The sequence below is a fragment of the Lytechinus pictus genome, chromosome 7 (genome assembly GCF_037042905.1).
Source record: "Lytechinus pictus isolate F3 Inbred chromosome 7, Lp3.0, whole genome shotgun sequence".
In the NCBI taxonomy this organism is placed as follows: domain Eukaryota; kingdom Metazoa; phylum Echinodermata; class Echinoidea; order Temnopleuroida; family Toxopneustidae; genus Lytechinus; species Lytechinus pictus.
The window spans coordinates 32,699,185-32,715,811 of NC_087251.1; the positions used below are offsets into that span (position 1 = coordinate 32,699,185).

Below are 16,627 nucleotides of genomic sequence, written 5' to 3' on the forward strand. Positions count from 1 at the left end.
TTTTGTAAAAAAAAATAAAAAAATAAAAAATATTTTTTACAAAACATATTTTTTAAAGAAAAAACGTACTGCCGTATTTTGGTTGCAAAAACGTACTTAATACGGCTAAAACGTACTGGTTGGCAGGTCTGTACATGTATGCATATGCTACAAACAATGATTTTCAGCCATAATATGAATATGCTTCAGCTTAAGGTTGAGATGGGGAATCCCAGCTTCTACCATATCAACATTTTGTGCTGGACCAGATTATTCCATGAGATTGAGAGTTGATGAATTGCAAAGTTTTGTTTTATATCTATTTTGAGGTGCCCAATTCTGTGCAGTGCCCTTGTCTGCGCATACACGTACACAATTCTAATAAAAGATATGCAATAATGCAACGACTACAAACTTTACACCTGATATTCATTAAAAAATCTGACTCAAAATGGTGGAAAAATAATGAATTTCAGGCATTTCAAGCGACGGCCTCAAAATGCAGCCTTTCTCATCAAAATCCTTGAATGGGGTGCTCAGACAAGGGGCACCATTGTTTCATTCAATCTGAAAATGACTGTCTGAGGGTTTTTCCAAGAAGATCATTTAGATCCATTTCTTTCAAATTTTCACGAGATTTTTGGCACACTTAGTTATGATGGGGAGTCCAAACTTCGCAGACTTTTCAAAAATATTCATCAGGCTTAAAGTTGTTTACAAAATATTCACAATTTATACAAAACCAATTCAAGAAATAATTACCACATTGACGGTAAGATCGTAAACTAAAAAATCTTTGACGAAAATGTGAAGTACATGTAATAATAATGTAGGTCATGGGGTTTCCCCGGTATCGCAATCTCAAAATTCTATTCTGATCGACGAATGCGCGCTGTGCTGGAAAACAGTTCTGAAAAAGTGTGACCTAACTTTGCGGACCAAAGTTTTTGAGGTTTAAACAAAAACTCAAGCTCAAAAGGTGAGATATTTATATCAGATTGATGACGAAATACTCTCAGTCAGTACCACATTGAACTCAAGTTTTTGATGATATCTGCTTGCAAATAGATATCGTGATGCTTGTTGAGAATATATCAGATTTCTTCGGAAAGGGCGCTAACGGTGACAAATTTGCAGATCTTTTGTCAATATTTTAATGAATACTGAACTCATCCTGAAGAAACTTACGCCGAAGGGTAATTTAAGTTCGCTTTTCACGCTGATGTCAGATTTTAAGGATATTAGCTACTTTTTGAGATAATGACTGTCCGCCAAGTATGGACACACGCGAAGTTTGGACTCACTGCCATACTCAAAAGAATAATTAATACATACATACAGGGCACTCTAGGCGACACCCCAATACTTACCCGTGCTAATAAACTGGGACTCCACTCACGCGCATTTGGGCCGCCCTAGCTTAGAACTAAGCAATATTATCTAGAAATTGTTACATTGTAGTCATTAAATATGTTCTATTAAATAAATTGATAATGTTTAATCGGTACTCACCGGTTCTTTTGTTGCATTTTCAGACCATTTCTCACAATTCTTCGTAAATATTTGCGGCAAATTTTGTCGCCATAGACAGCTTAGCATCCATCTTTATTGATAAATGGAGCGCCCTTTACGATAGTTGTTAATGCCGCGGAGAAATCGTTAGGCATTTTGGCCTGTGTTCAAGGCGTTCTTTCTGTTTTATTTTTTATATTGAAGATTGTGCATTTGTTGAATAGCGCCGTCTACGTCAGGTATGAGATCGAGTGTATAAATACACTCTTCCAAAATAATTATGATTCCGACCTGGCGCTGTTTAACTTCAATCTCTTTCACCTAAATTAGCGATGAATGCTAGCATTATAAAATATATATTATTAACGTCTGACGAAAAGAATAACCAACCGATCAGCTGACGAGAACGCGAATCACGTGATCTTCATATCAGCTTCGATCGCGAGTCAGAAGAGAAGAGCAGCTGCCCAGAAAATCAGGAAAAAACCGTGAAAATGTAAGTTCCCCTTCATTTCTTTCATTTTTTGTTGTTGCTAACGATGCATTTACACTATAAAATTATAATTTAAATAAGAGAAAGGAATATAGCTTGTACTTGTGATATAATATATAAATATCCTGTTCTCAGAGATTTCTAACCAAAAATACTACTGATGTCGCCTATGAGGTCCATACATGTAATGTTGGACCTCATTGGTACTAGGAGTGATACAGGGAGGCGGTGTAGCTCAGTCGGTTAGAGCGCCTGTTCCGGATAAGATCGTAGATCTCAACGTGCGTGGGTTCGAGTCCCGCAGCATGCCGGAAGACGTCTAACAAAAAAACTGATGCTAGCGTTGTGTGTTAACGTGCCTCACCGCTGTGTTCGGTGCGGGTGTGAATGCAGTTGGAAAACACTCCGTCCATCGGAAAGGACGCAAATGTTGGTCCCGTGTATAGGAGAGTCACAACCAATGCACGTTAAAACCAATACACTATTCGTCAAAGAGTAGGGTGTTCACCCGGTGTATTGCACCTGCCGGTCCCCGGTACTACAATACTGCAAGAATCTTCAGGATTGAACTTAGACTTTAGAGGCAGTGTAGCTTGAAGAAGAAGAAGAATACATCATCAACTGAAAACATTGTGGAATAAGAATGAATTCATTTTGAATCTTAAGTTTAAAATTATAGGTGCCCAGACATGGGGCTCCCCTTCAATACATACATGTATGTGTGTCTAATCAATTAATGATATAATATAAGCACTGTCTAACTAACCGCAGTGAGTTGACAGATCTGTGAACGATTGGTGACTCATTTTCAGAATAAAACCTCGTGTCTTAAAAATAAAAACCTGATAATTATAGTTACCCCTGCGATTATTGACCTCAATGCCATGAATTCCTGATTTAAGAATAGTGCACATGTACATTGATAATAAATGAATTAAATGAATGAATAGAATGAATAAAACAAACAAATGAAATTAACCTGATGAATTCAAATTCAATTCCAAAAACAGGAAGAACATGACACTGACACTGGAGTAAAAAAGAAAGAGCCAGAAAAAAAAGTTGACAGGTTAAAACGGAAAAGTTCATGTTTTGTCTTATTCTCTTCTATCTTACCAAATAAAAAGTGAGGGGCAAACACAATAAAATTATCCACAGATACAGGTGGAGTGTGTTGCAGAAAATTCCTTGATGAGGATCAAAATACCATCCGCCAGTCACTGAACCCCACAATCCTTGACGGATAACTTCTAGAGTATGCGAACCCATAGTATCACATTTCCCTGCATGCTGACCCGCTCCAACGGGGAGAAGACTTCATTAAACTAAGGTGTTTCTATGTTCTTGGATTATCAATATTCACTGTCATTCGTAAAGAGTTTGAGGCAAAAAGTCTCCAATTCGCATCACTTCACATTCACTTCAGCCCACAGCGCAGCCATTTTACAATACACATCCGGAAATTCTGCACGTAGTAAATCGCGAAATATATCAATGCTAAATAAGGTCATCTTCCGTGCTGAGGTGAATATTACTGGTATCCAAAGCGCTAAACCCCAAAAGTGCTAAATATCACTCAGTCGCTTTTTTAGAACTCCACAGTTTCAGAACTGGGGACTGGGGACCGTTTCGTGAAAGTTATCAGCATTTCTCCGACAGTTACCATAGTAACAATCAGAGGCCAGTGCCTTTCAGCCAATCAAAACTTAGAATTTCACTGAAATTGTCTACACTGAAAATTTAGTCAGTGCTGACAACTTTTATGAAATAACCCCCATAAGCAAAGAAATAGAAGCACAGGCGCGCCGGTACATTTTTCTTGGGGGGGAGGGGGGTCTTATAGGGAGCACAAATTTTTGATAGAGTGAGATCATCGGCGAGGGAGCAAAGCGACCTATCTTGTGGAAAGTGTGAGATAGGGAACTTTGTGTAAAATATAGTATAAAAGTCGCATATAAAGAACATTTAAATGGGTTCTCCAAGGCTAAACATTCTATGAACAGAATCAGACAAACAAAAATGTCATATAAATCGAACAAAAATCAGCAAAAGTTATGACATTTTAAATTTTTAAAATCGGTTCGGTGAAATATTTTTTTGGTTCTTCAGGCCTGATGTTGATCATGTTGCCATCATAAAATGATGAAAAGTGGCACATGGCTGCCACGTATAATAAACCATAATCAAATTTAAAAGTACAATGTTTTACATCAAGCTATTTAAATATGAATCAACACTATTCTTGAATCTGTCCATGTATATAGGGAGCTAAAGGAAATCTACAGCCGAGAGCTTGGTAGATTGATAAAGAGAAGTGTTTGACTTTTGGACAGTGACAGTGCATTCTATGCATGTCTTCATGATTATGCAATTAGCAAGCTGCATGCATGATGATGTCATATCCCCATTTATTTTATTATATACATTCAAAATCATATTTTTCCTCCAAGAGTAGAAAAAAAATCGGATCGGACTACTGATTCGTTGTGTAAGATAAATATTGCTGCACCTTTTTTACAAGGGAGACGTAATCATTATGTACATTAGTACATGCATTAAAATATAAAATAATCATTATTATAGTTGGATGTATAACGTAAGGAAAAGCAAAGCGTAGGTATGACAATATCAGTCATCTTTTGCAAATTTCACGATGACGTACATAATAAATGTTTCACCAAATATTGTTTATAAAATGTCATTTTTTTCAGGTTAGTTCATAGAAAAAAAATTATCGCATTGTAGTTTAGTGAGATTACTGCTTAAAAACAATAAAAGTAATTAAACTGCCCCTTTTTCTAAATCAGTTTTTGCTTCGAGTTGCATGATTAACTTAGGAGTGACGAAATACCTAATCTTTTTTTGTAAAAATGAAGTTAATAAGTATTAGTCCTCTGATGGGAAACCCGGTTTTAGCCTTCAGAAAACATAATTATACAAAAGCAGGATATTGTGGAGACTCTTATGTTTCCAGCCTCCCGAGTATTGTATAATGCTGATTTCAGCGCCCCTGTACTGGGGTTGCATGGTTGCAAAACTAGTATGGGGAAGAGGTGGTCACAACCCCCCCCCCCAAAAAAAAAAAAAAGAGAGAGAGCTTACATTTTTCATGGCAATTCATCAAAATTATACCTTCAAATCTAACTACGTATATTGAAAATGCAAAAGTGCCGTCATAATATTAAAAGAAATAAAATAAACTATAGCTTTCATAAAAAGGGGTTATTCATTCCTCCTGTATTAGAAAGCGACTCAATTTCCGTAAGTCTGGAATATCTGGATCATGATTCTTCCTGCATGGGGCGGATCAGCGCGGGGGCCGGGTGGTATTTCCAGGCGTTTTCCCCGATCGGCCCGAAGAGCTATAAAAGCTATTTTTGACGGGGGGGGGGGGGGGGGGGGGGTCTCTAGTCATAAAGACAGAAATTTAAGTACATTTTGGCTTTATTCTTGCAAACAGGATAATGTATTCATAAGGCCTAAGTAAATGCAGCGCGAAGTGCAAGATAACATTTTTGAATATTTCATGTATTAAAAGGAAACGATCATAGCACCTTTTGTAATCATAAACTAACAAAATAATGAATGCGATCCAGCGAGAAGTACAAGCTGATTTATTCTATTTAACTCATCTGAAAACAGGACATTTGATAATCCCTTTTTTCAATGATAAAAAAAAGATGCATCTCATTAAAAAATGATGCGAGGGCGAAGCACGAGCTAACTCTTATTTATATATACTGACCAGAAACGAAATAGAAAATACGATACGTAAATCATTATACAAAATTAATGATCAATAATAAAGTGAGATATAGACCTATAAAAGCGGGACATTCTACCGATTTCAATGAAATATTTCTTATAATTTATTATAATGGTGTGCCAATGCGGAGCACGAGTTGATATATGCCTGCATGACAACAACTTGTAAACAGCAATATCAATGTTGTTTTAGGGATTCACGAAGAGGTACCTCACTAACAGTGGCGTAACTACGTGCCCCCCCCCCAAAAAAAAAAGGTGGAAAAAGAGAAAAAAGAGGGAGAAAGAAAGAATAAGAAACGTAGTGGGGAAAAATTTACTGTATATTATGTTATATTATTTATTATATTGTATTATATTATATCATTTTATATATCATATTATATTATATTATATTCATAATCATCATCATCATATTAGCCATGTTTCAGCCCACTGCAAAGCGAAGGCCTCCTCAAGTTGGTGCCAAAGGTGATTGTCTTGTGCTGATGCAGTCCAATTTATGCCAATGAATTTTGTGAGCTCGTCACTCCATCTCAATTTTTGTCTACCCCAATTTCGTGATCCTAGCCATGGTCTCCATTCTGCCTGCGTTTGGTCCACCTATTAACATGTGATCTTGCAAGGTGGCCAGCCCATCTCCATTTCATTGATTTAATTGCTTTGATTATGTCTATTACTCTAGTATAGCTCCTAATCCATTGTATGGTCTTCCTGTCACGTTTTGATATCCGTAGCATTATACGTTCCATACTGTGTTGAGTGGTTTTTAATTTCTGTTCTATTTTCTTTGTTACAGAACAGGTTTCAGGACCATAGGCCATTGCCGGTATAACGCATTGATTATATTATATTATATTATATTATATTATATTATATTATATTACATTATATTATCATACTATATTATATTAGCTTCTGTTCTCCTTTTCTTAGGGCGGTCTTTTTTGTTTTTATCTCGGCGCTTCCCTCTTGAAAACTTTTAGATAATTATAATCTAATATCTGCCTTTTTTTATTGTAATGTTTTATGATTTTATGCTTTTTTATTATACTAATCATTTGTAAATATTGTGATTGTTATGATTTATTTCAATAAAACTTAAATAAAATAAAAAACGTTATATTATCTTATGTTATATTATATTATTATTAGTCCACTGACAAATCATTTGAAAGGTGCAAAAAAAAACTTGTCTCAATAGAGTAAGGAAAAAAAACTTTGCTCAAAGAAGAAAGGAAAAAAAATTGCATCAACCCAAACTTCCAGCCCCCCGGGTATCTAGTGGAGCGTAGTGGTACTTGAAATATCAAATAATGCGAGCTCGTAGGGCGAGCTGAAAATGTTGATATTCAGACCATAAGACGGACATATTTTTACAGAGCACTTTTTGAAAATTTATTTGTAAATCAAACAAAATAATGAAAGCTCGATGTCCGAGCTGATACATGTTTTGTACATTGACTTCAAAACTTGATACTTTCATCTCCATATCAGCCTATATTGAGCAAGATATGTATCTCATTGGACGGGCAATGCGAGCGCGAAGCGCGAGCGAAAATTTTATATATGATGGCATGAAGATTTTTTATTATAATTATTTTCCAAGTCTTCCCCTCACCTTATTTTATTCACTCGTCTTGCTCCTCTTCTTTTTTCTCCTCTCTTTTCCTTTCTTCTTATTCCTTTCCCCTTTTCCTGCTCCGCCAATAGAGGGGGGGGGGGGGGTGGGCCCCTCGGGCCATTTGCCAATGCCAATGCTCATCCGCCTATGCCAATGCTCTTCAGAGATCCTGCCGCGAGTCCTTGAATACGGGAATGCCTTTGATTCTCAAAACGACAAGGCAGACATGAAGTAGATTGAGAAGATACAAAGAAACAAAGAAGAGCAATAAATATTTGCCAATGTCTATTATAGTGACAGACTTCGAGCATTATTATGATTACTCATAATCAAGAGCATTGGGCCTACTTGCATATTGTAGTGTCCCATTTCCGATTCAACATACACATTCTGATCGCCTTTTCGAGCGTTCATTAATTTGTTTAGCGGGATGCATATTGTTCATGATTAGAGAAAAAATATGATAATGCCCAAACAGGGTTTTTCATTCGCAAAATATGAGGATGGTCACTGACCCCCAGGAAAAATTATGTTTAATGGGTGCCGTCGAAAGTTTGTGATAAGAGCCCCCTCCCGAGATGATGAGCCTCCTGTGACACTATATTATGTTGCTCCAAACAAAACAGTCAAAACAGTAATTATAAGAAACAAAATATCGGGTATCGAGTACCGATGATCCGCTTTAAATTAAAATAATTGTTTTGGCATTGGTGGGGTCGGGGAACCCCCTATAATGACGTTCGTCTTCAAAAATGCCGCAGTCGACGTGTATGGCTTCTCTGGCCGAAACCAATCGAGCGCCACCTCGACACGATCGGAAGATTGTGTATGCTATGCGCTCGCTAAAGCTATTCATACTGCAAATGGCTTCTTCCACTAAAGCGAGAGTGTGCATTGCATGGACCAGTGCAGTACCACTGTTGGTAGACGATTTTTTGGCGTAAAGCTGTGTACGTGTGAATGCAATGGCGTTTCCTGTAGAATATACACCTGTGCCGCTCGTAATGTAGATTGGCATATTTTGTGATGGACTCGGAGACCTACTTATTGCCATTAGAAATGAGCTAACATAGTGATTCTAACGTGATTCTTCTCATAATGGAGCCTGGAAAATGCCCGCTACTTTGACGAATATGGTGAATTTAGTCGAGAATTTTGGAATGTGTGCTACGTGGAACCTGCAAACATAACGGGTAGATCCTCATCATCGGGAGCCAGCTAACAAATGTGGGGAGGGTGTGTGTGTGTATTTGTGGATAGCTCGGTAAATACGATGCAGTCAGCTGCTGGAAAATGAAGTGGACGAATGTCAACTTCAGTAAAAGTTGACTGCGTCAAGGTTAATGTGGAATTAATGTATTGGAATTATATAGAATAGGATCATTTTTATATCATTGCCAAATTTACTTATAATCTTCCAGTTAACATGGCACAAAACCATGAATTAAGCACCTCGCCCCTGACAGGTGGTGGTCAGGTTTCGCTAACGAGAACACTTTCAGGGGGCAGTGAGAGCACAAACCATAGTCTAAATCTTGGTGCTCTCCCTGTGACTAGTCTATGCACAGCAATGTATGATTACGAAGCCACGGCAGACGACGAACTGACCATTCACCGGGGCGACTTGGTGGAAATAATCTCCAAAGATCACGCTGTTTCAGGCGACGATGGATGGTGGATGGGCAAAGTTGGTGACCAACAAGGGATATTTCCGAATAATTATGTCAGCGATTCGCAGTTCATCCTCGAAAAGGAAATTAATTATGGAGTTAACGAAATTGATTTCAACGAAATACAGCTGAACGAGTTGATTGGTGTTGGTGGTTTTGGGAAGGTTTTTCGCGGATCCTGGAGAGGAGAGGAAGTCGCAGTGAAAGCTGCGAGGCACGACCCGGAGGAAGACGATAATATGAGATCAACTATTGATAATGTTAGACAGGAGGCAAAACTCTTCAGTTTATTATCGCATCCGAATATTATATCACTTAGAGGTGCATGTCTTCGGGAACCTCATGTGTGTATAGTTATGGAATATGCAAGGGGAGGCTCGCTGAACAGGTTACTTGTTAGTAAGAGGATGCCGATGCCGCCAAACGTTCTAGTAAACTGGGCTTACCAAATCGCCGATGGCATGAACTACCTCCACTGGGAAGCTCCAATCCCGCTCATCCATAGGGATCTCAAGTCTAGCAATAGTAAGTATTAAACTCTCCTTTAAAAAAGTTGAAAATCATTTAATGTAACTTATCAAGAGCAATCTTACAATGTGTATACAGTGTATTGTATTTAATTTATCTGATACAGTTACTTGACCCATAAACTTCTGGAAGACGTTTAACCAAGACTGAAGTCTGAATTAAAAAGGAGGAGGGAGTGTCATGGCGTGAGAGTAGGCCACCCGTAAATAAGATGGAAAATGATGACTGAAAGAAATTATGATGAAGAAGAGAAGATGATGATGATGGAGATGATGAAGATGGTGATGTGAGATGATGATGGTGGTGATGGTGATAATGATGATGGTGAAGATGCAGACAGTTGCCTTCACACTAGTTTGTTGGTACCAAGAGTAAGACAGAGCATTTGGAGGAGAAAATATTTGGACAACCATAATTGTTTGCCTGTAGGAGAGAAGTACTCTTTTAAATGTTGAACCTTGCCAAAGGAAAAAAAGGTGTCCAGTATCTTTACCAAATGTTAAGTTTGACCCCGGGGGGGGGGGGGGGGGGGGGGCCAGTCAAATATATTGCTGTACACACGTGTGACCCAAAAAACATGTTTAAAGGGGTGTTTTTTCAGTTTTGGACGCGGTCCGCGCGTGGACTCGTTAAGGGTATAAAAAACACTGATTTTCAAGAAAAAGGGTGGTTTTGAAAGACTGGTCAATGGTCAATCGTGGGGTCAAACGTATTTAGGGTATGTTTTTTTCCCCAAAGCTTTTTTTTAAAGACTATCCAAGTGTGTTTGGGGTATGTTTTTTTCCCCAAAGCTTTTTCCCCGAGGTCATATTTTGGCGACAACTTGTTAAGGGCCAAAATGTGTAAATAAAGCCCGCAAAAAACTTGTTTAGGGGGTTATATTGCACACAGAGAAAAACTCGTTTAGGGGGTGTTTGGAAATTCCTTGGTCACAGGTATGTACAGCAATATATTTGATTGGCCCCCCCCCCCCGGAGTTTGACTTGTATGATTGTCATAATCCAATCATGATTTGGATTGAATTATCTAGGACAACAAAATGAATATATTGATCTATTTCCATAAAAAGGAGCATTGCAAATGGTGACACAACCTTTGTTCTTGAAAAAAATTGCCCTAGGCTTTGCTTTGTCTCAAGATTAGGGTTATGGTTGCAATAGGCTTTATGTTCTGTGTATGGTTAGGTTTAGGGTAGGGTACATGTATAGTTAAATCCAGGGTTAGTCATTCGATTTATAGTGTGTGGAATTTATAGCGAAGCAGTTGTCGCAGTCCTGAGCAAATTTCATGGAAACTTGTAAATACAAGCAATGTAGGGCACCCAGCACAAGATTCATACAGGGGATAAATTGTGTATACATTTACCTTTACATAAGATTCTGGAAGAGTGCTTAGGATCCCAGCAGTCAGGCTTTCAGTTCTGTGCCATTTTCATCCGTCTCAATGATTGGTGTGGTCACTGGTGTCGGTGTCATTTTGGCTCAGATCTCTATCTTCTACATGTATAGGGGTTTGCTACTCATATGGTGAGCAGAACTACTTGTCTGCCCACACCTTGTCCAGTCTGATCTTGAAGCTATTCACAGTCTGAGCTGTAAAATACATCTTCAGGGAGTGAGTTCCAGTCATTAACGACCCACTGGATGAATCTTGCCTCACTGGTCAAGCATCTGGGTTTAGAAAACTTCACACTGTGACCTCTTGTGTTGCCTGCTGCAAGTTCAAAGAAGGCATCACTTCATAGAACGGGTCAGATGAAAAAAAAATAAGTCGGTATTAGTGGAAACAATCAATACCAGTACTGAGTTTCAAATCAAGTCCTACAAACGATCTCTTTTCTAAAATTATTGAAATAGTTTTGAATGATTTGAATCCCACCGCTGCCACCAGTACTCTTCATAGATGTTCTGAAAGTCGCCTTTCCATACATGTAAGTTTTATGAATAGTGATTGCCTTTTTCGTGTTAATGACATGTACATATAAGTAGAATTTCTCCTATTTGTGTTGTCCCAAGAGATGTGAGTTTGAAGTCACTGATAGAATTATACAATACTACTGTACATAGTAGTACATTTATACAATGTACTGCATACTTGAAATTTTGATTAAAATAGAGAATGCCACTTTTCTAGATTTATAAATTTGATCTGATTCCTGATTCCATAACAAATTTGAAGAAAAAAATTGCCAACTGGCGAGGGAGGGATTAAGTCCAGTTTCGAAGAGCAAGCAAATGGCTATATTGTTTGACTTCAAATTAATTTCAACCTCTAGGCCTCTAGGCCTATGATACCAGTATACATGTAGCTTCCTTTATGAGCTGGCAAAGGGATTAAGTAGCCTACGGCATTTAATGTTTAATGTATGATACAGGACTACAGTACAAGTACTTGAACATATCCAAAAAATATTTTGTTGATTTTCAGTATTTAGGGCTATTTATAATTTGTTATTAATCATGTGTCGGTTTTCAGCTTGAATCACTATTTCACTGTTGTCTTGCTAGATGTCTGTCAGAAGTTGTCCAAGATTAAGACGATAATAATTTCACCTTGATTTTGATTTCATAAACCATCTTTCAAAATAATTGCTCAGCAGGGATGACTCTATTACTTTTATGTAGCTTTGATGTGAGTTACATTATGTAATATGCATGTTCAGATAAAGAAATTTGTCTTCAACATGTGACCTGCCACTCTAAAAACCAACAATAAGTTGCCCAAAATGAATTATTAGATTTTAATTGAGCTTGAAAAAGCACATCCTAAAAGCCTTTAAAATGATATAGGCCTACTTTAATAGTGCATACAATCCTTGTAAATAAATTTGTAAATAGTTGTGGCACATAATAATTTGTTCATTTTTTTTTCTTTGTGTAATCGTTAGTTTGGACTTTTTAGTATTTTTTATATTTATATACATGTATGTATTTCATATATCCAAATGTGTGACAACAGCTCAAGCATCTGCTTATATTGTCATACCACTGCATGTCTGCAACCTTGGTATAATCAGTTGTGTAAATGATCATAATTATACAATGTATAATGTCATTATTATGTAAAATTTAATGTATTCAATTTTGTGATGGTCACACTATGTACATTGTCATGACATGCAGAAACAAATGAATAAATAAAAAAAAAAATAAATAAATAAATGAATATTAAATTAACCTGCACAAATATTTGATTGAATGCAGAAGATCTTCAGAGAGAGCTTCAAAAATTAGGAAGAAAACAAGGAGAGTCAGGGTTCACACATGCACACTGTGAATGTATTAAGTGAAACCTCCAAGCAGTCAGAAGAAAATTATGTCAAAGAAACATTAATTTGTGTCTTAATTGTCCTTTATTCAACTTTACATCTTCAAGCTTTGACTTTATGAAGAAGAAGAAAATACTTTTTCTACCAAGCTAATTTTCTATTTTTTGAAGTTATATTTTTTACTATTTTGGAGTTGCTCGTCACATCTAAACTTAATGTGAAGCAAGAAATTACATTAGGTCAGGGCCGGATTCAGGATTTTACAAAAGGGGGGGGGGGCACATTTTCCCAATGAAAATTTGACCAGCTCCCCCCCCCCTAAAAAAAAAAGGTTTTCACCTAAAATTACAGGTCATTTCGTCCGCAAAAAAATTGACCAAAATGTATTTGACAAGAAAAAAAGAAAAGAAAAGGGTTCTCACTTTCAAAGGGGGGGTGGGCACACTTGGGTAAAAAGTGAAAATGGTATTTTTACATTACAAATTTTGATTATGGCTCTCAAAAAGGGGACAGCCAGCCTGTGTCCCCTGGGTCCGCTACTGCATTAGATGATTCTCTTTTAAGCTCTTTACACTGCACATATATTCCCCAACCCCGGGAAATTGGTGGGGCTAAGATTTCTCGGGGTTAAGCTTAGCCCACTTCGGTTTCATACTACATTTTAGCTAAGTGGGCTAGCACGGTACGGTACCATCTAGCCCTGCAAAAAAGCAGGGTTCGCCGGCTTATTGCGGTGCTAGCACCACAAATGCGGTGCGAAGAGATGCAGTGTAAAACAAAACCGGGAGCTAAGGAAAAGTGGGGCTAAGCATTAATTAGCCAATCACCGAAGTCGAAATTGCACTTAAATCATGCTCTGTGTGGCAAAATCATCAATATTCATGAGCTGTGCGATAGTCCGGGGTTAAGGCGTTAACCCTGGCTAAGCAAATAGTATGGGGTGTGAAACCAAAAAAAGATAGTCTGGGGTTTAGGATAGTCTGGGGGTTAAGGATCTAGTATGGGGTTAAAGAGAAATTCCAGTAGTTGCAGTAAACACTGATTTCATGAGAAAGTCTGTAAAACCAGGCTTAATTGTCAGTATATCATCAAGGATCTAGATCTGGTACAGTTACATAAACTGAACTTTGTGAAATCTTGAAATCTACGCTGAAAAATGTTCAGACTGAACTTCCCCAACACAGATAAGCGCACGTGGGACTGTGTATAATTATTGCTTTGAGCGTCGGGCCCGACGCTCTACCCGAATCCTGTGCTTATTTGCTGATTTCTCAGCAATTACACAATTTCTTCCAGAATCCTTTGGCACATGCGTTTTATTTATACAAACAGACACTTTGGTGGTCATTTCATTGGATTCTGTACGAAATCATTTTGATATCGTTACCAAAACTAGCATTTACCTTTAAGGATAGTAAGTAAATGCAGTGTGTAAAGCTTATTCGAGTGTTCTGGTTTTCTGGATACATACCTGAACATTGAAAATCCATCACTGGTATTGTGATTAGTAACAGCTGATGGGTGTACATGTAGATGTAGTTTACATACCATGAGGTTCTTTTTTTAGTTGACCCAAATATGACCTGACTTACAAACATTAGCAGAAGTAGTACTCTTATGCCTGCTCCATCCAGTGTCATTGTACTCTTCTCAATTACTTCCTCGATCGCACAACCCATGGTGTAGGGCCAACAAATGTACATGTACATGTACTTGTTCTGTATGTTATGGGATAAATGGTTTGTAATCAAAATATTATTCAGGCCTAGTATATATGTCTTAACTCTTATGCCTGCTCCATCCAGTGTCAATGTACTCTTCTCAATTACTTCCTCGATCACACAACCCATGGTGTAGGGCCAACAAATGTACATGTACATATACTTGTTCTGTATGTTATGGGATAAATGGTTTGTAAACAAAATATTATTCAGGCCTAGTATATATGTCTTAACTTTAAAATTCAATAACTGTAATACTTTACATCAGATTTTTATGAAACTTTAGCTAATTTATTTTACTTTAGATATTTTTATTTCAGTCTTGAGTGCCCTTTTAAAAACTCATGGATCAGCTGCCTTCATGGTAGAACTTAGACTATTATATATTCCTTGATGTTGCAGTTGGGAGATGAGCAAAGATGTTTCATGGTTCGGCATTTATTGCTTTATATGGGGACAACTGTAGATATAGACCTGTCTAAACGTGTACCGGGGGGGGGGGGGGGTATTTTTTCAGCCGCTTTATTTTCATGAATTTCGTACCTTAACCAGCCACAAAACTAACATATACATGTATAATGAAATGAAAAGAAAATTGCAATATTGTACTTAGATAATGAATTTTCCTGTCTTGAAGTAAAATCATGAAACATGTACATAATTTGTCAAACATCAAGGGGATACTTAATAGCAGACCACTGCTGGTTCAAGGCTGTGTAATGTATAGGCATGATGCTTGTTATGTTGCTTATCGATGGGTTGGTGTCATCAAAGCTTGAAAACTGCCTACTCATTTTACATTGGCAATGACATTATACACGTAGTGATTGGATCATGTAAATTAAGGCAATTAATAATCATATTCACTTTGTAATTGAATTACATGTAGCACAGAAATCCATTATTATTATTAAATGCAAAGACAGATGAATTCAATGTAAATGTACAGGTAAATGTACATAAAGGCCTATGATATAAACATGTACAAAGTACTATACACATACGTCTGACTATTGGACATTATAATGTGTATGAATTGAGCAGAAGTTATTGAGGATGTGCAATGCATAATGGTACTATGTACATTACGCTATAATGGTATGTACATGTGTGCTTGCTGTTACAGCTGTATTGTACGATCAATACAGACCTATGTAAATGGGTGGCAAATACCAAGGTCTGGTCTATTATGCCAAGCAGGGTTCGACAAAGTCATTCCTGTCTAGAAATAAGGCACAAATTGAGCAAACCGTGAACCTGTGTTAAGTCAAATCCAAATTAAAATGTAAAATGCTTATGCAGTGAATGACCACTGTGCTACATTGGAGGACATACAGTACGTTACAGTATAGTGTTGAACTGTATAATACTCTACTGCATGCATGACTAGATTTTGAAAATATCCTTGTACTTTGGTAATACAACCCACATCTTATTTATTCAGCTATTTAAAGTCTCTTTGTTATTTTCATGGGAGATCTTAATGCTAGATGCAGCATGCAAATGTCTGTAATAAAGTTTTACTTTGAAATTTAAATGAATACACAAAACAGGCAATTCATGTCATGTGCAAACTAAAACCAGTAGGCCTCTCCATACATGTTCATGTATAACTGACGATCTGATGTGTACACATATACATGTACATGTAGAGTATGTACATGTTTGTGTGTGGAGGTCTGCATGATTTAAGAATTATTATGCTAATTTACTATTAAGTTATGATGAAATTAAAGCTCTTTAAGTTAATTGTAGAATTTAGAAAACAGTCAATGATTACCATTATTCATTCTGCATTGTTATTACTGTAATACTGTATGATGATATAGTATTTTATCTGCACAGTATATTTTTGGAAAAATCAAGGATAATTTTTGAAAGAAATAAACTCTGAATCGCCCTTTAGGCTATTGGATGGGCAGAAATGTGAATGTTTCATATTGAAATTTTTGAAATACTAGTACAGCAAGTCATGCATGCCTACATGTGCAATCATGTTGATATTGTAGTCAGTTTGTAATACAATTACATGTATGATGTACACTATACATACACTGTGTACTTGCT

The 16,627-nt window shown here is 37.1% G+C and overlaps 2 protein-coding genes across 2 annotated transcripts in view; one reads left to right on the plus strand and one right to left on the minus strand.

Moving 5' to 3' along the window:
• LOC129265264 (pecanex-like protein 1) overlaps window positions 1–3,464 on the minus strand; it is a 62,346-nt gene extending 58,882 nt beyond the window's left edge. Inside the window, exon 1 of the mRNA XM_064102536.1 lies at window positions 3,101–3,464. Coding sequence (XP_063958606.1) covers window positions 3,101–3,253 — 153 coding nt within the window. The 5' untranslated portion in view covers window positions 3,254–3,464. The remainder of the gene's footprint in view (window positions 1–3,100) is intronic.
• Window positions 3,465–8,205: 4,741 nt separating this feature from the next.
• LOC135154761 (mitogen-activated protein kinase kinase kinase 10-like) overlaps window positions 8,206–16,627 on the plus strand; it is a 29,529-nt gene continuing 21,107 nt past the window's right edge. Inside the window, exon 1 of the mRNA XM_064102537.1 lies at window positions 8,206–9,568. Within this exon, the coding sequence (XP_063958607.1) occupies window positions 8,800–9,568 (769 nt within the window). The 5' untranslated portion in view covers window positions 8,206–8,799. The remainder of the gene's footprint in view (window positions 9,569–16,627) is intronic.